Raw genomic sequence first — 26,864 nt, 5'->3', positions numbered from 1 at the left:
TTACATTCTTAGAGATTATACTCTGGACAGAAAGAACTTTACTGAGTAATACGGCATTCTAATCTATAAATAATGTATTTTCCTCTATTAGACTTTCGGGTTGTTTCTAACTTTTTATTGTAACTAATGCAGTTGTGATTATTACCCTTGGACATAAATCTTTGTGTAGATCTCTTATTTCTTTATAAGAAACTCCTAGAAGTGGAATTACTGGTGAAAGTGCATGAACTTTATAAGGCATACATGTTGCCAAATTGCTTTCTAAGAAGATAATATCAACTAGTATTAAGGTCCCTCATCAGCATTAAACATTTTTTCTTATGTGTATTAGCCACTTTAATATTTTCTGTGAATAATGTATCCATAGCTTTTTTGTATTGTGTATTTTAAGTAATTTAAAAATTATTTAAATGTTTTATATATAATGTAAAGCTCTCTTGGGCAGTGTGATTTGAACCATTGTTCATTGGTCAATCAAAATATCAGAATCAGGAAATCATAAAAATAATTTATATACTCTCAACATTTTGTTTTACTTATAAACATGTATATGTGTGTGTGTACACACGCACCTGAGTCTTTTCTTTGAATGTAAGTTTGCCAGAAGTCAGCAGCTGGTTGAAAAACTTCTTGGTTTGTTTTGGTGTTTATTTAAAGACCAGATGTCCATAATGCATCATCTAGGATTTCAGGTTTCATTTCTTTCCATTAGGGTAATCATTTAAACACTTTTGATGCAATCTGAGCCATTGTGCCTTTCTGGTTTTTCAAATTATTTCTTAAATATTTTATGGTTTCTCATTAATACCTAATTTGAAACCAATTATTCTAGTTAACAGCTTTTATCAAGTCTTTCTAAAGTATTAAATTTAGTTTACATAGAAACTACTTTAAATTTATATTTTGTCTGTGTGCCAGACAGTTAATTGGGTTGCATAATTGCAGTAACAAGTTACCCATAAACACACTCACACATATGTGGAAACTAGATATATGACAGAGGTAGCATTGCAGATCATTTGTTCCTGTAGGAGATCTTTGTACCTTTCACTCAAGTTGACTGTAAACCTAAAACTGCTCTAAAATATAAAGTCTTAAAAATTCAGTACTTCTGTTTATCAGATGACACCATAAAGAACTGAGAGACAAGTCACAGGACACAGAAGATATTTCTTCTGGAAATAAGAAACAGGTGAAAAGATGTTCGACTTTCTTAGTGATTAAGGAAAGGCAAATTAAAATACCTCTCCCCATGAGACTCATTTTACAACCACTAGATTGGTACAAATTAAGGAGTTTGGATAATACCAAGTTCGTGCATATACAGATCAATGGGAACTCAATAAGGAGCACAAATACTGACTTTGGAAAAGTTTGGCACTTTTGTAATAATTAAAAACACATTACCTGTTAAATTAAATCTCATATTTAGCTGAAAAACAACTATTTCAAAAAAAATTAGTGAAGAGGGCATTGTTTTACATTTTTACAAATCTCTTTAATGTCTGGTGTAATAGAAGACAGCTGGCGTTTCATCTCTGCTTCTGTACATTCCAGTAGCCAACAAGGTGGTGATGTCATCACACATTTTGTAGTCTCTGGAATACTTCATTATACACTCTTGATTGAGAGTCAGAAAGTCATATATGTGTTGTTATGAAATAGTTTTGGCCTGATGGACCTTGGAGACCTCCCACACCACTTTGAGAATTGCTGTGCTACAGAGTAGCCTACTAGCCATGAGTGTCCAGTATGTTAAGTAGCGGTTGTTATTTAAAGGGAAGATTAAAGAATAGAATTAAGTCAAGGTCTTAATTGAGAGTTAGAGAGCTTCTACCATGTAACAACTGTTTAAATCTCAACCTCAATTAGCAATTGTACTTCGGATGTTTGCTTGAAGAAGGAAACAACTAATAATGTCGCTTCTGTCTTCCCTGAGGAGCGACGTCTATACATATCCCTCTAGTCTGGAGGGGTTTTTTTAGTGGGCTTTAAAAACAAAATGTATGTGTGTATCTGTGAATAATATGTTTTTTGTATTTTATAATTTGTATATTCTCTTTCAGAATCTTTGAAAAATGGCTCTGCTACAGATGGTGGGAATAAAGTTTATTCTTTTCAGAACAGGAAACACTCTGAAAAGATGGCTAAATTAGGTATGTTGCTTTTCTGATTTCTTTAAACACTATTCAACTCTTCTAAGAAGGTATATTTAACCACATTCCCCACAGTTATCATCCCATTGCATTCCCTAAAAGAATGATGAGGGACATCATTTTATATTAAATTATCAAGCATACTTAAAGTCATTCGTTTTTTTTTTTCCATGCTCAGTTGTCTTCTTTTCTCAGGTAGGTTAAAAGCCTCTCTTAGAGGGATAGTAGACTAGGGGTCAGGAGGTTATCACTTTGTGATGGGTGTAAATGTCTTAACTGTACATTCTTTTGTATATCTGAAACTAATTTTTTAAAAAAAAGCTGCTCATAGTAGAAACCCTGTCTTCCTTTCTTCCCACATCTAGCATAGGTTCTCACCAGTCTTTTGTTAAAGTAAATGAGTGACTTAAGTCACACAGATATTCTGAATTTATTGAATAAGAATTTTACACTGTATGTAGAAAAATGTTTGTATTATAGAAAACTATTTATGAAAAATTGTTAAGAATGGGTTCTAACATTTCTCTTACCCAAGTTACCACTTATACCAATTACACATGAATTTCAGATTTTCAGAAAACTTAATTATAATAAATTACATATGACATTAAAATTAAAGTATCGATTCTTTTAAAAAATTCAGATGGCACTATATTTGGATCCTGTGGTATTAGGAGTCATCATTTTTGAAATCCTTGAGGAAAGGAAAGAACGTGTGAAAGCACTTTGAAAAGTAAGGGTATCCATCAGCATATAAGGTTTGGGAGTACCAAAAGTCAAGAGCAATGGAAATAATAATTAGCTACCTTAAATGTAATGGTTGTATAAGAGGGCTTATAATCTACAGTTGTAAAGCACCTACGCAGTTGTAAAGCATTTCTTAAGTGGTATATTTTTATGCACTCATTCTAGCCAATGACCATGAAAATGTTCAAGGTCAAGTGAAAAATCACTCTTGTTAAGTGTTGACACTGATGAAGTACATATAAGAAGTAATTATAAGACCTGCGTTTCTGAACATAATATGATTCAGTCATTTGCAGAATTCAGTTTTTCTGAAAGGTGTAATTAAAATACATCATTAATTTTGAATCTAGCATGGTACATACAGTCATTTACATTAATTGATGTGTTTCTTATCTACATCAAGAAATTAAAAGTTTTTCAATCAGTAAAAATGACTGAGTTCTATGTAGGATGTCTGGGAAACCGGAGACGAAATGCTAATTGTAATTAATTATTAGAGGAAAGATCAGATAGACACCAAGACCAAAATGAAGCCTTAGGACAATGAAGCAGGACGGAGAACGCTGGAGAAGGAGAACTAAAAAGAAGAGTGGAACCCCAGAGAAATAATCAAGTAGTTCTCTAAGCAGATCATGAACCGTGCACATCACTATGATGATATGTATCTTATATCTGTATGTGCTGTACGAAACTTAAATGGTGTGCATTGCTTTCGTCGCGTCTGAAAGAAATACGATCATGAAAAGATAATTATCTGGATAATTTTACTGATTATATTTTCCAAAATCTGTGTTTAGTTAGGACCTCTGTTTAGTTATGATGCATAAGTATTACTGCTAATTATAATCTAAATGCTAATTACTAATTTACATCTAAATATATCAATAAAATAGAATGCCTTAATATTTTTAAATAACTTACGGTCTGCCAGAAAATCATACATTACTGCATATAAATGATGATTAAATATAATTGGACTAACCATGATATAGGGCTAGAAATAGACTAGGGCTTAGATTGGAAGGCTTTGTAAAATACAGAAAACATGTCCAGGATGAGTAAGTAAATGCAAACACAGAGCAAAGGCGGAATTACCAAGTAGAAAGGAGAGTGAGAATTTCAACCAACTTGGAGAAAGATGACTTTTTTTTTTGGGAAAATTGAAAACATATTGGTTAAATAGTATCAGATCATAACTTAATGAGAAGCTATCATTGGGCAAAGAGGTATTTTATTTTAAAATTTCCAATATGTTGCGGATCAGTTGTGTAAAATACAATACAAATGAATTACTAGAAAAATGAAAATGACAAATATATGCCCCAATTTTTTATTATTAGAGTATCAATAACCATACATGGATTATACTGTCTTGTTCTTTTTCTTCTTCACCTCTTCCTTTCTCCTTTTGTAGTTTTAATAGTTATTTAAAAGCAGATAATTTTTATATTTTAATGTAAAACCAAAATGATCTCAGCTAAGTTACTTTGTACTTATGTGACTTTTTGTTGATGTGAAATGTTTTCCCTATCTTGTGGACCAGCAGCCTTTCATCTAAAAACGGTATATTGTTCTCGTGAAAAGAGAAGACAAAGACATGAGCTTTAGTCATACCTACAGGGGTAGACTTTCGGGAAAGATGAGGATTGTGAAAAAGAGATGGAGTGACTACCAACAGTAGCCAGGGCACCAGGGTAATGTCATAGAACCAAATGGAAGAGTAGTTTCAAAGAAAGATTAAAACATCTCTAGTGAATGGTACAGAGGACCATGGAGCTTAAGAAAAAAGAAGGCGATGCATTTGTTGGGATTCTTCATGAGTCGCTTGGGTCAGCTTGAAGATCGGAGAATAAAGCTGGGAAATAGGTTAGAAAGAGTTTGAGTCGGTAAGGTGGCTTTAACTTACACAAATTCAACTATATTTTCTCCTTTTTCATTTTTTAAAGAGGGAGATAACTTAAATAATGTGCACCTTTCTTCTTAATGAACAGTGTTCCAGCATCTGTTAACTTGGAAAATGTAAATCTATTCCTTCATGAGGCTCATGTGCCACACCTCACAGTGTGAGAATGTGAACATCTTTAAAGATAAAGGTTATATTTTTCATTTAAAATGGCCCCTTCTATTTTGCAGCCAACTATTTTATCAGATGCTCAATTGAAGAAACAGCCATCTTTTCAGTACTATGTTATATTTTATACATTATCCATGTGTATTATACAGTTTTAGAAATGAAATAATGTCTGCATTTAAGGGGAGATATAATTTTAAAAATACACAGTTTTCACTGACTTCAGATCTCACTTTCTCACCATTCTTTCTAACAAAGATGTTCCTCAAGTTAATATAGTAAAGAAATGGAATAAGCTTACCAGTGGAGAAGAGAGGGAGAGTATATGATAATTAGAAAAAGCAGTAAGGTCAAAGTTAGTTTTTTATTGTATTTTTTTGAGAACTGTGGATAATTGAAGGAAGATTTGAAGATGCTTATGACAGAGAATAAAGGTGAAAGTAGTAGTACTCTTAATATGGGTAGGTTTGTTTATCTTTCTGATAATAGTAGTAGGTAGGTTTTGTTTGTTTTGCTAAGAATTTAAGTAAAATAAGGCTTTTTCCCCTCGTAATCTACTGTTGTCCATTAAAAGGTCTTTTTTATATATTTCTTGTTTTGGTTATAGCTTCAGAACTAGCAAAAACTCCAAGAAAAAATGTATCACTCAATTTGAAGAATGATCCTGAAATTATGACTAACATTCCTCAATGTAGCAAGGGTAAGAAAATACATCAGTTCTTTGAAGAGAGTTTTCATAGTTGCTTCAAGTTATAGTATTGTAACTTCAAAATAGTAAAAAAGTTTACTTTTTTTCCCTTCTCCTAAGTGAATTTTTATATATTCTTTTCTGTTCTGAAAATTCATTCAGCAAAATGTAGTTAATACCCTAACCAGTGTACCTTTGTATACCTACATTTACCTATCAATAAAGGGAAAAGATCTGTGCTAGTTGAAGTCCTGCAAATTGACAGGGCCAACTAGAAGCAATCTTAAAATACTGTTGTCATTTGCTTGAGTTAGCCAAATGTTCATAGAAGATTTGCTTTGGCAAATATTTGAAATAGGGCTTTGGGGGTTTGAAAGTCTTATAGTTTGTTGAAAACTGTGGAGCAGTTGGTTTTGAATGACTCATTCCAACTAGGTTAAACTGTACTTTTTAAATAATGAACAGTGGGAAGGGCTCCATTTTTTCTTGTTATATCAGTGCTACACAAATGCAGGACATAGCTGTCACTAATGGCAGTAATCATATTAAATAATTAATAGTAACAGTTAAGCCTTTGTTGGAGATGCAATTAATTGAGAATTCAATAATATATTGTGGCTTCTGAGTAGAAACTGCAACTTTGCTTTTAATGAAACTAGACTGACAAAAAGTGAAGTACTTATAGTAAGTAATGGATTTTGTTTCATTCTTTAGGACATTTGACTTCAGACAAGATTCAGTTGAAGGTAAGCGATTGACTAAAAACAAGTAAAAACCTTAGTGTTAACCTTAGTGTTACTTTAGTGTAAGACGTCACGAAAAATATCAATTTTGTCTCTTAATTTATATAGTGCTTTATAATTTACAGGTATTTGCCAATTTAATACCTAACTTATAGATGAAGAATCTGAGGTTCAGAGAGGTGAAGTGACTTGCTTTACTTCACCTAATTAGGAAGGAGAAAATGAAGTTGGGTCTTTTGGACCCAACTGTCATGCCTTTTCTGTGTCAGAACTATCCGTGAGTATTTTCAATTTAGTGGAATTGGCCTGGATTATGGTTTTATTTTATTTTGCCTTGTTTTTTTTCCCTTCTTCTGCCCCCATTCAAGCCATTGTTTCTTAGTCTAGTTGTGTAGGACACAACTCCCTGGCCCACGCTGATATTATGAGCCTTGTGCTTCATCCGGCTTGAGGTAGTCAGGTCGCTGGTTGGCTGCTGGCAGCCCGCGATGGCTGCCAGCCATTCACGCTGGCCACTGGCTGCTCCTGGCAGTCCATGGTAGCCCACAGCAGCTCTCAGCAGCCCAGCTCCAGGGAGAGCTGTTGTTCAACAATCTTAACCGTAGAGGGCGCAGCTCACTAGCCCATGTGGGAATCAAACCGGTGACCTCGGCGCTTAGGAGCGCCGCGCTCCAACCACCTGAGCCACTAGGCCAGGCCTTGTTTTGCTTTTGTATATAATGTTCCGTTGTTTCTTGGGGGATTGTTCCCTAGATCCGTTAACTCTATTAGTCTATTCTTTTATGATTTACATTTGAAAACTAAGCTTTGGTAAATTCATTCCAGGGTAACTGAAAGGAATTGACAGTTTTTATCCTCTCCTTTGTGTTTTGTGGTTTTGTTTTTCCATTATGCCTTGTCAAGTGGCCCTGCCTGGATGAGGGCAAGCCCAGAGGGGCAAAGATGAATCCAGGGCTATGCGTATGTAAGTGGTGAGTGTGTCCAGGTCTGGTTGGCTATGGATTTAGACATGCCTGGACTTGTATACAGGCTAAGTTCAGGGAACCCTTTATAAGAATGTGAGTATAGACATTCAGGGACATGGTTACAGCCTCTGCAGGAATGTTCTATTTAGGTTATCTAGATGTGGGGTTAGACATGTCAGAGCCTCCTTTGTCTTTAATAATGCTTCTTTCCTGTATTGTATCTTGTCTGTGGTATCACGATAAAAGAATAAAATTCATTCCCATAATCCAGTCAATAATTTAGGTGTATTATTAGTAAGTACTTTTTCAAGTTGTGGATCACAGTACATTAGTAGATCATCTCGATTTCCCCAAGGGACCATCAGAAAACCTGTTCATCCAAGCTATTATACCTACCACAATAAGGCAGCATCCCTATGACAGCCTTAATACACTACCTTAGATGGGGAAGTTCAGGAACCAGTATGTATAGGGCTTGGGAATCTGGACTGAAGAGGTTTAAGGCACGTCTGTCAAGATGGGGAACTGATGTGTATTAGACAAAATTCAAGATATAAGGATTGGTGGACAGTGAGAAGGTCTAGAACTAAGTAAGTCTTAATAAGTAAACTGTAGTTTGATAAGCAAACTGTTTTGCCCTGGTGAGTAATCTGTTGTCCTGGTGGGAGAACAAGGTTGCCCAAATGAGCAAACTGTTGGGATAAATTACTTTGCAAATTTTTCTGTAACAAACGGTGAAGTTATTTATTAGTTTATAGCTTTATCTTTTTGAGAAAGAATTTTCTGAAACAGTTATTTTGACACAAGTGTTCTCAGATCTGATAATTAATTAATCTATATGGACACAGGTTGTCGCATCTCTCAATCTTAAAAGCAATTTAGTAGCACATGATCTGCAATTTAAAAAATGAAATAGAATAAAATAGAAAATTTCTGTTTTGTAAGTATTATTTTATTATAATTTGTTTCAGTTATATATACACATGTACTGGATCATGACGGCAAAATGTAAAAAAAGGTTTTTGTGGCTCTAGATCAAAAAAGTTTGAAACATAATGTAATATACTTCATACACCCATTGGGATAGCTCAATTGTTATCGTACTATTCTTAATATCCCAAATTGAAATTTATTAACATTTGTAACTAGCACCAACAACCTGTCACATGACAGCAGACTTAAATATTTTGTCATATTTTCATATTGCCCCAAAACAAAGATATTTTCTTTTTATCGGTGCCATTAAAAATCAATATGTAAACAACAGTGGACATTTTAATGTACTAGAAATGTCATGGTGTTGAAGTATTATATTCAGTGAAAAAAAATACATAACATACTTTTTAAAAATGTTTAAAATTTTTAAAATACAGAAGCAACAAGTATAAATCTGTTTCTCTTCTTTTCTCAGAATACTTTAACACAAACATATTTCCAGCACGTTAAAAAGGCCTATTGCCATATGCATAAGAGTGCCCATTTCCTTGCTTACTCATCATCACCTTTAAAAAATATATATTCTGCTAATCTGATGGGATGAAAAGTCGTTCAAAAGGCTGATTTTTTTGGGGGGGGTACAGAATAATAAGAGTACGTACATACTTTACAGATGTCTGGAATATGACTTCTAAAGTCACTCTAGGAATCCTTTGGATTTTGTTATATTGTTTTTGTTGTTTTTGTCCAACAAATTCATTTGTCATTGTTTTCTAGTTCTAGGTAGAAGGCTCATCTAGTTCTAATGTAGTCTACTGAAAACAAAATATTTTTCTTCTTTTCTAGCCTCTTTCACTTAGATCCATCGTTAATTTCTATGTCCTCATTATTATTTGACTAAACTATATTGCTGTTTTATTTTTAAACAGAACTATGATAAAAGTGAATTTCTGTCAACAGCATCTAGTGGTCTAAAGAAAAGATTAATAGGTATGTATTTTTTTTAACGCTTAGTTTTTATAAAAAGAAGCATGTTAAGAAGGGCAATAATAGTTAAAGTATATAGGTTCTAATCTTAAGACTACTTGCTTTTTATCTTTGGCCAGCCACTATTATAGGGCCCTCTCTATGCCTACATGTTTTGTTTGCAAAATAGGGATAATAATGGTACCAGCCCCAGAGTTGCTTTCAGATTAATTGAAATAAAGGATGTCAAAAGTTTTAGTATAGTGCTTGGCCTTGATATGTGCTTAACAGGTTTTAGCTATTATTATCTTTTAGTCTTACAACTACTTATTGTTATTTCTTTTCATGAAAGACAAGATGTGTTCATGTTCTCAAACTATAGATTCCTTAATGGCAAGGACTATATCTTATATTTTTAACTCCAACACTTAGCACTATGCCTTTTACTTTATAGTCAGTGGATACTGAGTAGTGTTTCCAATAAATATCTCTCCAATAAAAAAAAAAATAAGCCTTTTAGTTTGCTTTGAGACAATTTTGGAAGTGGTTCAATTGATTTATTTAGAAGTTTTATAATAGTTTTAAATATTCGTAGTTCTACTTAACACTGTACAAAGCCAAGTAAACAGACATGGGTCCTGCCTTCTGGAAATTTTAAATGGTTTTAGATTTTTAAATATTTAATTTTGGGGCAAATAATTTGTTGATCTTTATATTTCACAAAGGTGTCAACTTCTTTCTTGAGATTGACCCCTCAACAATAATATTAGCTAACATTGTCAAATCCATGCTGTAGTCCTTTTTTTTCAAGGTATAGATGTCATAGCGCTGTTAATACTACATAAAAATGGTTGGATATCTGGAGCAATAGAAAATGATGTGCAATTATGATTAGTATTATTTCACGTCAAGTACATCCCAAGTCCTATGTTTCCTCCTTACTCCAAAGAAGAATACTTTCTAGAGCAAAAATAACTTCCCCTTCCTTCTCAGTCATCACCAAACATGTATACCTACATCTGTGATGCACACATGTTAAGTAAGGTAGAGACACTACTTACGTAAGGTAGAGACATTACTTACGTAAGGTAGAGACATTACTTACGTAAGGTAGAGACATTACTTACGTAAGGTAGAGACACTACTTACGTAAGGTAGAGACATTACTTACGTAAGGTAGAGACATTACTTACGTAAGGTGGAGACACTACTTACGTAAGGTGGAGACACTACTTACGTAAGGTGGAGACATTACTACTTCTAACCCATCCATGTGCGTGGGCAGCAGTCAGTGCAGACCTGAATCTGCTAAGCTGTATATGCCCACAAAAATCAAGCCTTTTTTTCCCCCAGTATCTTATATTTTTTATATGCTGACTCTGGATATTCTGAATTATTGTTCAAAATAAATATACTGATTTGCTTCAAGTTATTTCACCATCTTTTAGAAGTTAACTTTTTATAATAGTTTTACACTTATTTTGTTGAATGTAAAACAAGTTTTATCTTTCCTTTATGAGTGTAAAACTAGCTTTATTAGTCTTGGGGAGTGATGGAGGTAGCTATGGTTTGTTTAAAAATGGAATTTTTTAATCAATTCTGGGATGGAGTGTGCTGTGTATTAGTAGTGGCTGCATTAATTGAGTGTTATATCAGTTTGGAGGGCATTTTCGTAGGCAGCAATAGAAAATTCTACAATAGTGGCTTAAGCCGTAAACATTTGAGTCTCACATCATAAGTCAGCAGTTGTATAGTTGATGTAGTGACTCAACAGTGTCATGAAGGACTCAGGTTCTTCCTATCTTTTTGCTTTGCCATCATTTTTCATCTTTATGTTGATACTTCATATTGCAAAATGGCTTCCATAGCTTTAAGCTATCGGTGTAAATAAGGGGCTTTCCTTCCATATGGGAGGAAAATCTTCCCCAGAAATTCCAGCAAATTTTCCTTCAGGTTTCATTGATCAAATTTCCCCTGAAGTTACATAGCCAACTCTAGTTGCAAAGGAGGCTGGGAAAGTAAGTATTTGGCAAAGGAAAAGATGGTCACCATGATTATTTCTCCTTTCAGTGGAGCACCTGGCTACATTTTACAAAACTGGAGTTGCGTTAGCAAGGAAGAAGGAAAGAGAATGGTATTAGGTGTAACTGACACTTTCTACAGCTCAGGCATTGTTAGTTGCTCTACATGGATTTCAATGTAGTCTTCACAGTGATGTATTAAATTAGGCACGGCTACCCTCATTTGATAAGTGAGGAAACTAGTGTTCAGAAGACGTATATGACGAGCTCTGGTGAAATCATCAGCAAGTAATCACAAAAGCAGAAGTCAAACTCTCTTACTTCAAAGCCCACTTTCTTCCTATTTCCCCACAATGCCTTTTGTCAAACTGTCAAATTTTCCTAATTACTTCCCCCCCCCCACAGTTCCAAGGTCTCATTCTGATAGTGAAAGTGAGTATTCTGCTTCCAACTCAGAGGATGATGAAGGGGCTGCACAAGAATATGAAGAGGACACTAATGAAGTCACACTGAGCCAAAAGATTCAAGCTCAGAATAGAGTAGTTTCAACTCCTGTTTGCAAAGAAAGACCTTCTAAGAAAATGAAAAGAGATAAAACAGTAAGTGAAGAGAGAGACTTAAATTAACTTCAAGAAAATTTGTGTAATATCTCAAAGATAAGCTACCCTAAGAGAAGAGATCCAAACGGGGCAATCAACATAATTTTTCTTCACTTTTCTGTATTTTCTCCGCCTTTCATGTAAATTCCCATATATTTCTGTCTATTTTGTACTCTCTATCTTGGCCTGCCTGCAACATCCCTATTTATGTAACAATACAACAGAATATGCTAAAGGTGACATCTCAACTCAGTTGTATAAAATGATCTTTTAAATAAAAAAATTTGGAATGGATAATTGGAGGCAAGACTTCTCAGTGTATATCTTCTTATATAGTTTTATTTTTATAACGTTGATGTAGTCAAGTCAGTTTAAGTTATCAATGACATGGCTTATGGATCCATGCTGAGCTGTTGGGAAGAACACTGCAGACACCATGGCTTGAGAAAAGGCTACTTATCCTGGTGTTCTGTGTAAAAATTCAGAGCAGTCTAGGAAGCCTCCGGCTTGAATGGCTTCCCATCCCTTCCTTACCACTGTGGAGTTTAGTCCTGCCCCATGTCAGCAAAAAAAGTGTGAGCCATTTTACTGGAATAGTAGGCAAGTCTATTTTTTTTTTTTAACTTGCTATGTATGTCTTCATTTTCACAGTACTTCAACTATACTGATATTAAAGGATTTGCTAGGACTGTGTGAGGCAAAACAAAGTTTCTAATGTGTAAACCTCCCGTTTTTATTTTTATGTGTCTAAATAGAAATTATATATTGGAACTTAGGAATTATTTTGGGGAACAGACTACTTCACTCTAGTCATTTCTGTAACTGTTACGATCCTAAGAGTTACTCAGTTTTATCACTAGCATTAAATTCTCTTGGTCCAAAATCTGTATTGTTGCTTCAAATAGAAAATACTGAATGCCAAATATTAAGAATTTCACCCTATTTTATGCTATTACTGTCTAGTTTTGATATAAAACAAATACCTGAAACTAAGAACTGACTTTGCTCTATTCACTTTCAGAGTGACTTAGTAGAAGAATATTTTGAAGCTCACAGCAGTTCAAAAGTTTTAACCTCTGATAGAACACTGCAGAAGCTAAGGAGAACTAAACTGGATCAGGTATGTCGCAAGGAATGTTACTTCAAGGAATGTTACTTGTAAGTTTTTCTGTGAGCTGAAAAATACATAAGCAGGAAATTTGAAGAGTAAGTATACATATGCAGAATTATTATCCTGATCAAATGAAACACAAATCAATGTGACATAACTGTTATCATATTTTATTATATAAATGCTAAATGGTTCACTGGATTAGAATTCTATTTGACATACTGTAATTATTTTTTTCTCTTATTCGTCATTTCTTCAGGATCTATAATAATCATCAGTGTCATAGTTTATTTGATATCCATGTACCATTAATCTCTCTTATTCATTTAACCCACATATTCATTGAACCTCACACTGGTCATAAAACAAAGATTGACCCTACTCTCTTAGTTACAAACCTTGCAAAAAGCAGAGGATATTCTGCTTCTTGATAGTATGGAAAACCTGCTCAGTGCAGTAATAAGTTAACATATACCGTGATTGTGGTATCTCATTTTATAAGAAATACCATATAGTTAATACTTGTTGGGCTTTTGGTACTTTCCTGAAGAGAGGAGACAGAACCATCTGAGTGAGAAAATCTTTCAGTAGAAAGTGGGCTTAATAATCTAATTCAAGAGATTGTTATTGGTAGGGGGTGGCCGGTTAGCTCAGTTGGTTAGAGCGCAGCAGCGCTCTTAACAAAAACGTTGCCAGTTCGATCCCCACATGGGCCAATGTGAGCTGGGCCCTCCACCACTAGATTGAAACAACTACTTGACTTGGAGCTGATGATCCTGGCAAAACTCAAATAAATAAAAGTTAAAAAAAAAAAAGATTGTTATTGGCTCACAGAGTATCAAGATTTTATTCTCTGCAAGCTAGATTTTAGTGCAGTTTTCTAAGGTGTACTATGCTCTTTCTAAGGTGTAAGAGCTTTTGACAGAGTTTTCAAACATAGAAAAGAGAAGAGTACAGGCTAACTCTCTGTCACCTGAATGACATAATGCTGTGTGGTTGTTTTTGTTTTTTTGCCACCTGGCTTATTGGTATGGAGACTCAGTTTGGAGACTAGCTGAAAACATTTATCAAGGAGCCAGAGTTGTTCCAAGGAAGAGATGGTGCTAATATCTGCTTAGTGAATATATTTTTATGTAAGTAACATGTGAGAAGGATAAATGGACCTAGGGTCAAGGTAGGACTACATAGGACCTAGAAGCAAAACGACCTTTAGGAGGATGAAAGAAACACCTGTTACCAGTAATGAGGGAAGGGAAGACCTTTCGGTATAATCTCAACGCATGTGTCATTTTATTAATCATGTCAGTGGGTCAGCGGGGCGTTGGCTGATCTAGGACTTGCTCCATATGTCTCTCCCTCCTTGGACCAGCAGGCTAGCTGAGGCATGTTCTTTTCATGACAATGTCGTGGAGGTAAGAGAAGTGGAAAACACAAGACCTAAAGGCCTGGATGCCAGACTGGCTCAGTATCACTTGTGCCTCATCCTAGTGGCCACAGCAAATCACATGGCTGAAAGCAGTCAGAGGGCAGGGAACTAAAGGCTCCACATCTTTAGTGGGAAGGACTGCAGAGTCACATGGCAAAGAGTGTGGATATGGAGAGGGGGAAGTTAGAGGCCAATACTGCAATTCTCCACAGATGCTCAAATTGGAAATGAAAGTTCATAGAGGTTCACACTCAAGTGTGAGTATATACTCTAATAATCCAGTATAAATGACTACTGGAAATTATACTAGTGCTTTATCTGCTTTTTCAGGGCTGGCTCAAAACTTCAGAAGGAATGAGAGAAATTTTTTAAACTACTTAACAGTTTTACTTAAAACTTGTCCTATTTCTCTTTACATATGTGGATAAATAAAAACTGTATAGGCCAGAGTGCCTGGAATGTTGATTGCAATTTTAGCTGGAAAAAAAAGTAGTATTTTGCTTAAAGGATAAAATCATGAAAACATGGTAGTGCCAGGATAAAAATGCACATACAGCCTTTTGCTAGAGATTTCATTTTAAAAAATAAGCTATTATATATTTGGTTCACCAGCATGAATTTTGAAATTTTGGGTGCAGGGCCATGTACATTCCTCAGTTTATGTACGTTATTTATTTTAAAAACTTTGCAGTACTTATCAGAGTTACAGGATTTTTTAGTAATAGCTTTTGGAAGAGGAGCAGTGGTAGAAATTTATTAATGATAGTGGTAAACTATAAAGAACCTTTAACGTTTTCTGAGAATTAATGTTGAACTGTTACCGTAAGCTTTTACATTTTTTCAAATCCATAGGGATTTCTTTTTTTTTTAATTTATTGGGGTGACAATTGTTAATGAAATTAGATAATTTCAGATGTACAATTCTGTATTACATCATCTATAAATCCCATTGTGTGTTCACCACCCAGAGTCAGTTCTCCTTCCATCACCATATATTTGATCCCCCTTACCCTCATCTCCCACCCCCCACCCAAATCCATAGGTTTTTAAAACTGTCTGGATTTGTTGTCAAAGTTTGGAGGCAGGTTTAATCATCTTTATGGTAACGATCTTTTTAGAAATTAAAGCTTTATATTTGGAATTTATAATCATGTAAATGATTCTAGAAAAAACAGCAAATTCTTTACTGTTATCATATATTTGTGCTAAAAAGAATGTTAAAAAAGTTTAAGAAAACAAGTATTTCAGTCATGTTTAAAAGGTTATATGTATTCAATTGATGCACGCATTACCAAACCTGATTAATATTTCCACTAATGGCCTCTTCTAATCTCTACATCTAAGGAAATATTTTTAGTATAGATTAATTTGATGTATGTTGTTTGAGTGATTTTCTTCCCTCACTCTTCCTTTTTTTTTTTTAAGCAAACTTTGCGTAATTTATTGAGCAAGGTTTCTCCTTCCTTTTCTGCTGAACTTAAACAACTAAATGAACAATATGAACAATTATTTCATAAATGGATGTTGCAGTTACAGTAAGTACTATCATCATTGCAAACCCTTATAAAATGTTTATGTGAGTCTATTTTAAAATCAAAACAGTTTAACATATGTATTCTTTTTGCAGTGAACTTTTCTATTTGTGAAATTTTTATTTACATTTTAAAAATGGGTTTTTATTTTTTTACAATTTAATGACCCAAATGTAAAAATGTCATTGTACGGCTTTTCTCAGAAATTCTACAGTTTTCAAGAAATTTGTCTTTTCTATGTTTATCAGGTGTAAAAGCCATTAGTAAGATAAATAGCCTTTCTTTGAATTACAAGTTATTACTCATAAAAATATTTGAAAGTCTAATTTGTCAATAAATATATCAATTAGGTTTTAATCTAGTTTTCCATAATAAAGTTCCTAAAATAAAAATATGTATTTCTTTTAATCTCATCCTGTATACATGTACTATATACTTTTAGAATTTTGTGAGATCTGTCCCATGAACATTATTTTACTATTTCAAAATTATTTCTTAGAATGGTTTTTCATTTTTATCATTTTTCAGATACCTCAGATTAAATTTTTAAATTTCCATTAAAATGCCTAGAACAATGATTAAAATGAAAACAAACAAAAGTAAAATTAAGACAAAGTAATTTTTAAAGTATAATCACTTTTATATTTGTATTTAAAAGGACCTAAGTATAAAGAAATGCCTAAAATGGATGGTAATGTAAACATACGTACACACTCAAAATTACATACATATTCACTGGGGTAAATAAGAAGGCAGGTCCAATAAGCAGTAGGAACATAGAAATTGCCACATTTTTCCCCAGTTGATCCTGGTTTTCTTTTGCCAATAATAGTTTGAAGGGTTATCCTAGTAAGAGAATGATTATCTTCCTTGCTAGGACCTCAGCTTCTCTCAATAACTATTTATGGATTTATTCATTATAAACTTATAAAGCAGCTCTTTCCTCTAATCCCACTCCCCTTTCCACCAATTCTTCTTTCTTCCAGTATGTCAACTCCAATAACTTGGTTTGCTTTGCTTCCTAGCCTAGACCTCGGTCAACTATTTTAATAGAATTGCTAGCTCTCTGAATTCCCTTGCTTGTTTTCTGCTCTTCTACCTTATTAATCTCTCTACCTTTGGGGGTTCTCTCTCTTCTATTTCTAGGCTATCCTGCATTGCTACGGAACATCACATAAATATTATTTCTGATCGACCTCTGTAAACAATCTTGGAGTTGAACTTTAGCTTGATCCCTAGTGCTTGGTGTTCTGTCTCATCTCATTCACTCTCAGCTTCATTTGCTTTTGTATGTGAATAACTCCCATTATTATCTCCAGCCCAGCCCAGGCCGGATCTCACTCCTTAACAGCATACATGGATATCTGAATGTATATTGGAAGTTTCCATGTACATGTCGTAAAAATATTCAATGTACATAAAATTTAACTCATCTGAAACTCATCATTCCCACCTGCCCCTGTGACCTAGAACAGTGAATGTCACCCAATTCACGTAGTTGCCTATGCCCAAAATCGAGTTATTCTTCAATATTCCATTTCCCTCACCTTCCACATTTAATCACTCTCCAAATTCTGTTGATTTGACCTATACAACTCTTGACACATTTTTCCATGACACCTAATTCAAGTTAGTTTTGTCCCTATTCCTTATCCATTCCTCCCACTCAGCCAGTGTGCTCTTTCTAAAAACACCATGTTATTTCCTACTTAGAACCTTTCACTTAACGCCTGACGAGTTACTTATAAATGCTCATAGTCCTTGGAATAAAATCTAATTAATGTCTTAGTTGACTTAACAAAGCCTTTGTGTTACCTTTCCAGTTTAATCTATCAGTTAAAACTCTGGTTTAGCCTGTAAAACTTTTTAATGCCTTGTACCTATCATGTTTTCCCTTCACTCTGGGCATCTGTGGCTTGAAAGTAATATGAGCTGGAGAGAGAGCTACTAAAATTGCAACTATAAGCTTGGTGTACAGATAATAAAATGGGGCTTTTACCTTGTATGAGTTGGGAATCAGTATAGTTATTTAGACATCCAAGTTCTTCCTATATTCTTTATAAGCTTAAATTAAGGAAACTGGTTGATTATAAACTTGTTGGCAAGAAGAGGTACCGAACTTTAATTTCACAAATGCTATCTTTCCAAACAGCCTGGGGTTCAACATTGTGCTTTATGGTTTGGGTTCTAAGAGAGATTTACTAGAAAAGTTTCGAGCCACCATGCTGCGAGATTCCATTCATGTTGTCATCAATGGCTTCTTTCCTGGAATAAATGTGAAATCAGTAAGTTTCAGAAATGTTTCAGAAAGGAACATTGTATCTCCTGCCAATCTATACCCCATGTTAATGAGGATGCTGCTTCTCATTCTGGATCATTCAATTTTTTTTTAGCCTTCACACTAGGCTTACATAGTGCTTAAGATCATGTGTTTGGCCTCAGAGGTTCTAGTTTTGAATTCCCGTCTTTGAATTTCCTACTTTGTAACTGACACTATTAGATCTCAGGGAAAGGTTAGCTAGCTTTGTGTACTGCACCAAATATTAACAGTACTTGTCTGAAGGACAGGATTATGGGGGATTTCAATTTTATTATGCTTTTATGTCACTTTGGTACTTAAAAAAATAATAAAAATGTAAGTGATACTTTGTAGTTTTATAATATATTTATAGATCATTTTTACTCCAAATGCTCATCTCCATCATTTGAAAATTAAGTTAAACCTTTTGGGTGCTAGATATTAACCGATGTAGTACTCCTTTCTATAAGTGTCCTTAATGTTTATGTCCTATTTCCTTTGATAAATCTATAGTTTTCTAATGTTTCTTGTACTGTTGGCGTTTTTGTTTTTTGTTTTTGCTGCTCTCTTTACTTCATTGCAGTTCTTCCCTGTTTCCTTTCTTTTAGCCATAAATTATGCTAAAAATGAATATAGGTATACCTAAGTAGCAGCAGAATTTTTTAAAGAGATTTTTAATAGTTGGTGGGAAATCCAAATTTATTTTTAACTTGTAAAAAAGAATTGATTTGCTAGTTGTATTTGTCTTATATGACAGAATAAGTTGTAATTGATATACCTCTTACACTTTCGTGATATAGATCCTGAATTCTATAACAGAAGAAGTCCTTGATCATATGGGTACTTTCCGCAGTGTCCTGGATCAGCTAGACTGGATAATAAACAAATTTAAAGAAGGTAACATGAAGTAGATGCTCTAGTTTTAGGGTGAAGCTAAGCACACTTCGACTTATTTGTGTATTAGTACACAAAAATGATGGTTATTTCAATAATGGCTCTTTTCTCAGTGCTGACTTTGATTTCTCTAAAATAATTTCTGTTTTCATTATCTGTGCGATTTTTCTGTGAACTTCACTAGTTACCTTACACTTATTCCTACCAGCTGGAATTTGTATAACCCAAAGCCTCTTATTTCAGAATAATTTTCAGGTTTCTCCGTGAGTGTTAAGTGCCACCAATTGATTAGTACACCTTTGTCTGATAGTTTTGTATTGTTCAATATTTTCATGAAATATTCTTATTTATTCTGACTAAATACCACTGCGTTTCAATAATTTTATATACTGAAATCTGGAATGGAAAAACTTTATTTTGTGAATGTTTTGGTTATGTGAGCATTTCAAAAAATTAGAAATAAAATTATTTAGGCTCTAACAATTGTCATTTAATCATTGCTTAAGAACTGAAAGGAGTAACTGGTTATGCTTAACTGATCTGATGGATAATTTTAGTATTGTTTGTATGCTTATTAAAATAGGTGCCTAAGTCATTTCATATATATGTATATACATATACTATATATGTAGTATATGTAATACATGTATACGATATATAATGTCATAAATGTATATATAAAATATAATAACCTATGTAAATATATGTTTTACATGCAGGTATGTGAAATATGTATTTATATAATTATATATAATTATAATTTTAATAATATATTTATAATTTTAATTATATCTAGTATAGTATATAGTCTATATTTTTATATATAAAATCTATGTTCTATTCATATGTAGTTTATATGTTTATATGTGTAATTGAAATACTGTTAACTGTGGTGTTTCCTAGAATTCAAGGAACTCGGACTTTCAAAATGTATCACCTCAGAATATTTGTCATTATATCGTCTCTCTTGTCCTCCTACCCTCCCAGTGCAAGAGAAATTTACTTATTCTCTCTAAAGGCTCACTCTCCATCATAAAGGCAAAATTTCCCATTTCTTACCAACTCCTGACAGACAGTGGATTTTAAACGTGTATAGACTTACTTGATCTTAGGAAAAGAATTTACCTGATTCTACTGCCCTTTCACACTATTTTATTTCCCTATTTCAATGATTTTAGAGTTTTTGAAGACATGTCCTGCCTTCTACTTTTTACCTATTTCTTTCTTAATTCTTGCTTCTGTGCTACCTGAACTGTATGCTTGAAGATCATCTATAATTTCCTTCTTGCTGAACACCTTGGCCTTGGCTCATCTTTTGTTTATCTTAATCGCTATAGTATTTGATGGTATTGACAGCTCCATCTTCCAAAATTCTTCCTTCATTGGCTTATGACATTTTACTTCTCTCACTTTCTTTATTCCTTGAGCAATATTCTAAGCCTATTCTCCCTCCCTTTTGTTTGGTCTCCTTTCGCTTTTGTCATAATCAGGGTTTTCTGTATTACACTTAATACATAGTGAGAACTGTTTGTTTTTTTGGCGTTTCTTTTCCACTTCTACCTTGAAATTCAACATGCACAAATTCACTTCCAATCCAGTTATGCACCTTGCCATATTTCCTCTCTCTTATTAAAACTGCTTTATGGTCTGATTCAAGTGCTAACCATTACAGTTAAGATTGTAACCACTCCAGTCCCTATTGACTTCCAATGAATCGGGAAATCATTGGAGTGACTGACATACCTTCTCAAATAAATTGCATATTACTAAGCAGTAGTTATTTTGTCCTATAGTACTTTGATATATTCTTTAATCCATAGGTATTGTGTGTAGTAAGGACTTCAAAAATATTCATTGAAAATAACTGAATTCTTGTTACTTTTAGATTCTTCTTTACAACTCTTCCTTCTCATCCACAACTTGGATAGCCAAATGTTGAGAGGTGACAAAAGTCAGCAAATTATCGGACAGTTGTCATCTTTACGTAACATATACCTTATAGCATCTATTGATCACATCAATGCTCCTCTCAGTAAGTTAAATATTACTGTTTTTCTTTCTTGAGATATCAGTTTTATAAAATTAATTTTCTTAATGGTGAAAGTTACATTTTTATTGTTTTTCACTACAGTTTTCCTTTGTTGCATGTTTAAAGACACAGGTTGTCAAAAAATATGGGTGTCCTCAATCTGATTCAGAACATAATTCTTGAACATAAAAATTCAGATTCTAAAGGAGGTGTTTAACCTAAAGCTTCATGAAGGAGAGGAGACCCAACTGTTATTTTGGTCTTTTTCTACTCTTCATGGTATTGCAACATTTATTTTTTGCAATCTAACTCAGAGACTAATAATCCTATAGATCAAAATATTAAACTATTACATTTTTAAGAGAATGCCTTGGTGGCTCTAATATACTTTAACTTTTTAACTTGTATTTAATATACCAATAAAGATTGAGATGTTGATTGACAGTGAACTTAGATTGTCATGTACTGATTTTGAATGAGGAAATGGCAAAAATGAAAATTTTCAGGATTAATTTACTTAATGCTTTCTCATTCTTTCCTAGACTCTAGTAACATGACAATGTGAAAATAATTAGTAATTTTTGTTTTCTTTGATCATGTGCTCTAGTGTGGGATCATGTAAAGCAGAGTCTTTATAACTGGCTCTGGTATGAAACTACTACATATAGTCCTTATACTGAAGAAACCTCCTATGAGAATTCTCTTCTGGTTAAACAATCTGGATCACTACCACTTAGTTCCCTAACTCATGTCTTACGAAGCCTTACCCCTAACGCAAGGTAAGAATGAAAACTATAGTTTTTTATTTTTTTTAACTCTGTACATTTTAAGACATGCACTACTAGGTTTTAATGGCAATACTAAAGTTCCTACTTAGTCTGAAGGATTAAGAGAAATAGTAGTAATAATAGTTGCCAATACTGGGTTATGCAGTAATCAGTAGTAGTTTACCAAACTGCCTAATAACAAAGCAGAATACCAACATTTTTTATTTCCTAATAGATTTTTGTATTTCTGAATAAGATCATCTCAGTAATCAGTGTGGAAGAAAAAGCAGAATTTTGATGGACTTTACTTAATTTTGATGGTTCTTTTAATTACATATGACCATTATGATTCAAACACGGGTCCCTTTACATAAAATACCTCATCTGATCCTCATAACCACTCTCAGGTAGATAGTAAAGGACACTGAGGTTTTGATGCAAATCTACCGGGCTCCATAGCTCATGCTTTTAAACACATTTCTATTAATGTTTCCGGTGGAGCAGCCTAACCAAGAGACATACATGAATTAATAAAAGCTAAGAAAAGCTGTATATCGGGGTGGCCGGTTAGATCAGTTGGTTAGAGTGCAGTGCCTTTAAAAACAGGTTGCTGGTTCGATCTCCGCATGGGCCACTGTGAGCTGTGCCCTCCACAACTAGATTGAGACAACTGCTTGCATTGGAGCTGATGAGTCCTGGAAAAACATACTTAAAATAAATAAATGTTTTTTTAAAAAAAGGAAAGCTGGATCTAGCATAAGCCAGCAAAAAAATAAATTATATGAAAATTAACCTGTTGAAAGAGGGTTTTAGTAGCAAACTCCCCCCAAAGTATACAATTTTAGAACTATATTTAACAAGAGGAAGTGTTGAAACACAACAAACCTTGTTGAGAACAGATAATTAAGATTTGAATAGATGAAGAGAAATACTGTGTTTTTGGATGAGTGGACTAAATATTAACATAAATAGCAATTCCTCTCAAGTTAGAAATGTATTAGATTTATAAGTTAAAATGTAATTGATTTTTTTGTGCTTTAAATTTGACAGAAAATTTCAAAATTTCTTAAAAGTACAAGCAGGTAAAACTAGCAAAGACTATTTTTTTAAGAGCAATGAAAGGATACTTCTGTTCCAGATGGCACAGTACTTTCACACTTTAATTCATCTCCTTTTGTGCCTCACTGCATAATAGATAAAAAACAACAAAAAATAAAAAAGGTATAGCCTGGTTCAAAGTATGAACACCTCAATGAAACAATCATAAAGCAGTGAGAGAGTTGAAGCCACAGCCCAGTTGTGTTCTGGATCTAGAAGCAGCATTGGCAACCAGGAATCTGACTTATGTGGGGTAACAGTAGTGTGATACACACACACACACACACACACTTGTATGAATAAAAGTTTGAAATGTGTGGATATGAAAATTTCCTAATTTAGGATAGTACTGACCCTGAAAAAGAAGAGAGGTGAATAGATAGGAGGCAGGATACATAGGAATTTACAAATAAATCTTGGTTTTTTTTGTTAGCAATTTCTTTTCTGTTTGTTTATTTCTCTTTTTTTTGTTTTGTTTTTTAAAGAGTTTTGTAATAATTGCAGATTCACAGGTTACAAAGAAATGTACAGGGAAGCCCCAGAACCTCTTTCCCAACTACCCCTCATACCACAGTGCAGCATTAAAACCAAGAAACTGACATTGGCACGATCCATAGTTTATTTAGATTTCACCAGCGATAACATTTGTGTGTGCACTGCAGTTTTGTCACGTGTGCCTTTGCGTAACTGTTAATACCACCATAATGAAGATACTCAGCTGTTAACCACCACAAGACTCCCTCTTGTTAACTCTCAAATGCTAATGAAAGTTGTTACTTTGTAAAGCTGTTTTTGTACACTTGAAAATAAGATTAGGGTTGCGTTAATATTGAAATATGTTAAAAAGAAATGTATTAAATGGGTATCCAATCAAAATTTTTGATGGAATTGTGAACAGAAAGTCTCCATTCAATTTTACTGCTATGCTTACTGCTAATGGACTGTTGCAAATTACTACATATGAAGTTGGGGATCCATGCAATATAAGTACTCCCAACATTAAATATGACACTGACTGCTCTAATGCAAATATTTTTTAGTTTGGCATACCTAAATGTTTGGGTGCTAGCCTTCAACACTTTTTAAAAAATTTAAACTACTTTGAAATTTTGGATTATTCTGCAAACTCCAATATCATTTAGTTTTTACTTAGTATGAATGTCACTGATCAAAAATCTTAACCAAAATTTAGTTGTGAAGAAAATTAATGGCAATTTTCTTTAATATGGCCATATTTTTAATAATTAAAATTGGAAGTAAACATCCAAAACAGGGAAATTGTAAGTTTGTGGTACATGATATCATAGGTGAATAGCCATTAAAAATTCTTTAGGAAGAATTTTTAAAGACTTGGAAGAATCAGTTAAGTGAAATGATGAGGTATAAAATGGTGTATACCATATGTAAATGCATGAATGTATGTTTCCACACTACCTTATTCTACAAAGATTTAAGAAAGCAGCATACACAAATATGATCTCTGCATCAAAGGTTAGTGGTTGTTATTTTAGGGCTGTGGGATGGCTATTTTCCTCATTAGATTTTATTATATATTCCAAGTTTTCTATAGTGAACTAACCTATGGTCTAAAAAGAAAATACTCCTAGAGTTTCCTTTAAAGGAAGTAAAAGAGCTTCCTCCTTTTTAAGTAGGCCAGGATATGATGTTCCTTGGAAAAAGGAACAGGAGCTAATACAGACAGACCAAGTATTTCACATTCTCTTCTTGTATTTTACTACTAGCTGTTATCTTTTGATGTGAATTTAACATTCTGGATTTGAATTCCTGTTTGTTTTTTTCCTTAGGGGGATTTTCAGGCTACTAATAAAGTATCAGCTGGATAACCAGGATAATCCTTCTTACATTGGTATCCAATATTTATGATATTAAATTGTGTGACTTTTCTTTCACCCCTTAAATTCCTTTTTCTGGAATCTAATAATAGCACTGCAGTTTTTCCACAGCAGTGAATAAATGGTTTGCTCTGTGGTCAGTGTGTCTGCCACATACCAAGTTTTCAAGCGGCTCTACAGATGCACTGCTGAACAGGCTGTTTGCCAATGCAAACTGAAAGACAAACCTAGCTTGCTTTTTAAATTGCTTGTGCTGACTATGGATGTGTATCTCCCAATTACATACATTTCACACACTGGGCATCTTAGGAGATGTTCTTCCCTTTGAGTAAAAACAATGTGTTAATTTAAACAAACATTTTAATAATCGTTCAGCTCTCATGACTTACTGGTTCCCTCTTTAAAAGTCAACTTTATTCACGCTGTTTAAAACTGCCCACAGGATTACGTTATACTTTGTCATACTTGAATATTTTCAACCAATCGGTTCTCTTTAAAAAATATAAGCCACAGTGTATAATACCTAAGTACTCTCTAGTTTTGCTTCTTCCAGAGACACTTACTTTTTAAAATCAATCCTTACTGCGTTGGCATACTGTGACCATTGCACATTTTTTCTGTGTTCTTTGGTGTGGCTGTCCACGTATGGGGTCATGTCTTAAATGCTGACTTATATCCACATCTCCTTTTGAACTCTCCAGGACTTTCTTTTCAAGATTTTTATCAGCAGTGTCGGGAGGCATTCCTCGTCAATAGTGATCTGACACTTCGGGCCCAGTTAACTGAATTTAGGGACCACAAGCTTATAAGAACAAAAAAGGTAAGACTTTGCTGTTGTAGCACGATATACGAGTAATAGCTGTCTTCTTTACTTAAGGACAAGTATCCCTTTGACTCAGATATGACTATGAAAGTGAGGTTCCGTGATGGATCGATCACAAGGATCCATTTAGGCAATGTGCCATTTGAGTTCTATAGAAAGAGATAGACAGAATTACTCTTTCAGAGTAGAGCAGAAAACCTAACAGTTCTAGTCCAAAGTAATAGGCCATTCGAAATGTATTAGGAATCCAATAATTCTATTCCTTTCTCCCGCTTTTCCTCTACCCCATTCGTTAATCTGGTCTGTATTGATTGTGTGCTAACTATATATCAGATATTGCACTAGGTATTAGGATACGGTAATAAGCAAAATCTTTTTCTCATAGAGCTTAAAGTCTAACGGAGAACATGTACATTTGTTGAATAATCACACACATGTAAAATTTTACCTGTGATTAAGTCCTTTGATCACAAGGTACATGGTTCTCAAAGAGCATATTAATATGGGTATCAGAATTAATATGGATATCAGAAGAGACCAGTTGAACTGAAATCTAAAGGAAGACCTAGTCAGATAGGGAAGGGAAGAGCACTCTAGGCAGGAACTGCATGTAAAGGCACCCTGAAACAAAAAGCCAGCATGGCACAAGATGAGCCTGAAAAGACAGTGATGTAAGGGCTAAACCATGCTTAGGCCAAGGAAAAGATTTTCATCCTTACTCAAAACTAATGGGTAGGCATTGAAAAAATTGTGACTCTGGTATCAGAGTGCAGTGGGACAAAGTGGGATGGGAACTACCACATGTTAAGGCACAGGGAACAGCAAGGAAGGTGTTAATAGCCCAGATGAGATGACAGTAACTTGGTCTAGGGTGAAGAGAGAAAAATGGCTGGGTCTAGGTGTACTTAGGAGGCAAAATTGACAAGAATTGATAGATTGGATATGGGAGCCGAGGGAAAGGAAAGTGTCAAGAGTAATTCCTGGTTTCTGGCTTACATAACCAGATATATAGTTCTGAGAGGCCAAAAGAGGCAGACTGACAATATCTGTTGGATTTAGGAAATGGAATTCCTTGGTTGTCTAAGCAAAAACTCTTTTAGGATCATTGGGTGAGAAACTGGAAGAGCAAACTTTTGAGGA

The 26,864-nt window shown here is 34.0% G+C and overlaps 1 protein-coding gene across 2 annotated transcripts in view; it reads left to right on the top strand.

Annotated features, from left to right (window-relative positions):
- Positions 1 to 26,864, top strand: part of ORC2 (origin recognition complex subunit 2) — a 38,186-nt gene that overhangs the window by 8,379 nt on the left and 2,943 nt on the right. The window contains exons 5-17 of one of the 2 annotated variants that reach the window (XM_081051190.1): positions 2,067 to 2,156; positions 5,582 to 5,674; positions 6,377 to 6,408; positions 9,236 to 9,296; positions 11,699 to 11,892; positions 12,914 to 13,012; positions 15,855 to 15,964; positions 18,114 to 18,246; positions 19,061 to 19,157; positions 21,040 to 21,186; positions 21,791 to 21,962; positions 24,854 to 24,915; positions 25,603 to 25,721. In XM_081051190.1, coding sequence (XP_080907316.1) covers positions 2,067 to 2,156; positions 5,582 to 5,674; positions 6,377 to 6,408; positions 9,236 to 9,296; positions 11,699 to 11,892; positions 12,914 to 13,012; positions 15,855 to 15,964; positions 18,114 to 18,246; positions 19,061 to 19,157; positions 21,040 to 21,186; positions 21,791 to 21,962; positions 24,854 to 24,915; positions 25,603 to 25,721 — 1,409 coding nt within the window. The remainder of the gene's footprint in view (positions 1 to 2,066; positions 2,157 to 5,581; positions 5,675 to 6,376; positions 6,409 to 9,235; positions 9,297 to 11,698; positions 11,893 to 12,913; positions 13,013 to 15,854; positions 15,965 to 18,113; positions 18,247 to 19,060; positions 19,158 to 21,039; positions 21,187 to 21,790; positions 21,963 to 24,853; positions 24,916 to 25,602; positions 25,722 to 26,864) is intronic. The other variant, XM_081051191.1, reaches the window with a different exon arrangement.

The sequence above is a fragment of the Rhinolophus hipposideros genome (assembly GCF_964194185.1).
Source record: "Rhinolophus hipposideros genome assembly, chromosome: 6".
NCBI classification, from domain to species: Eukaryota; Metazoa; Chordata; class Mammalia; order Chiroptera; family Rhinolophidae; genus Rhinolophus; species Rhinolophus hipposideros.
This window is presented reverse-complemented; position numbering and strand designations above follow the sequence as displayed.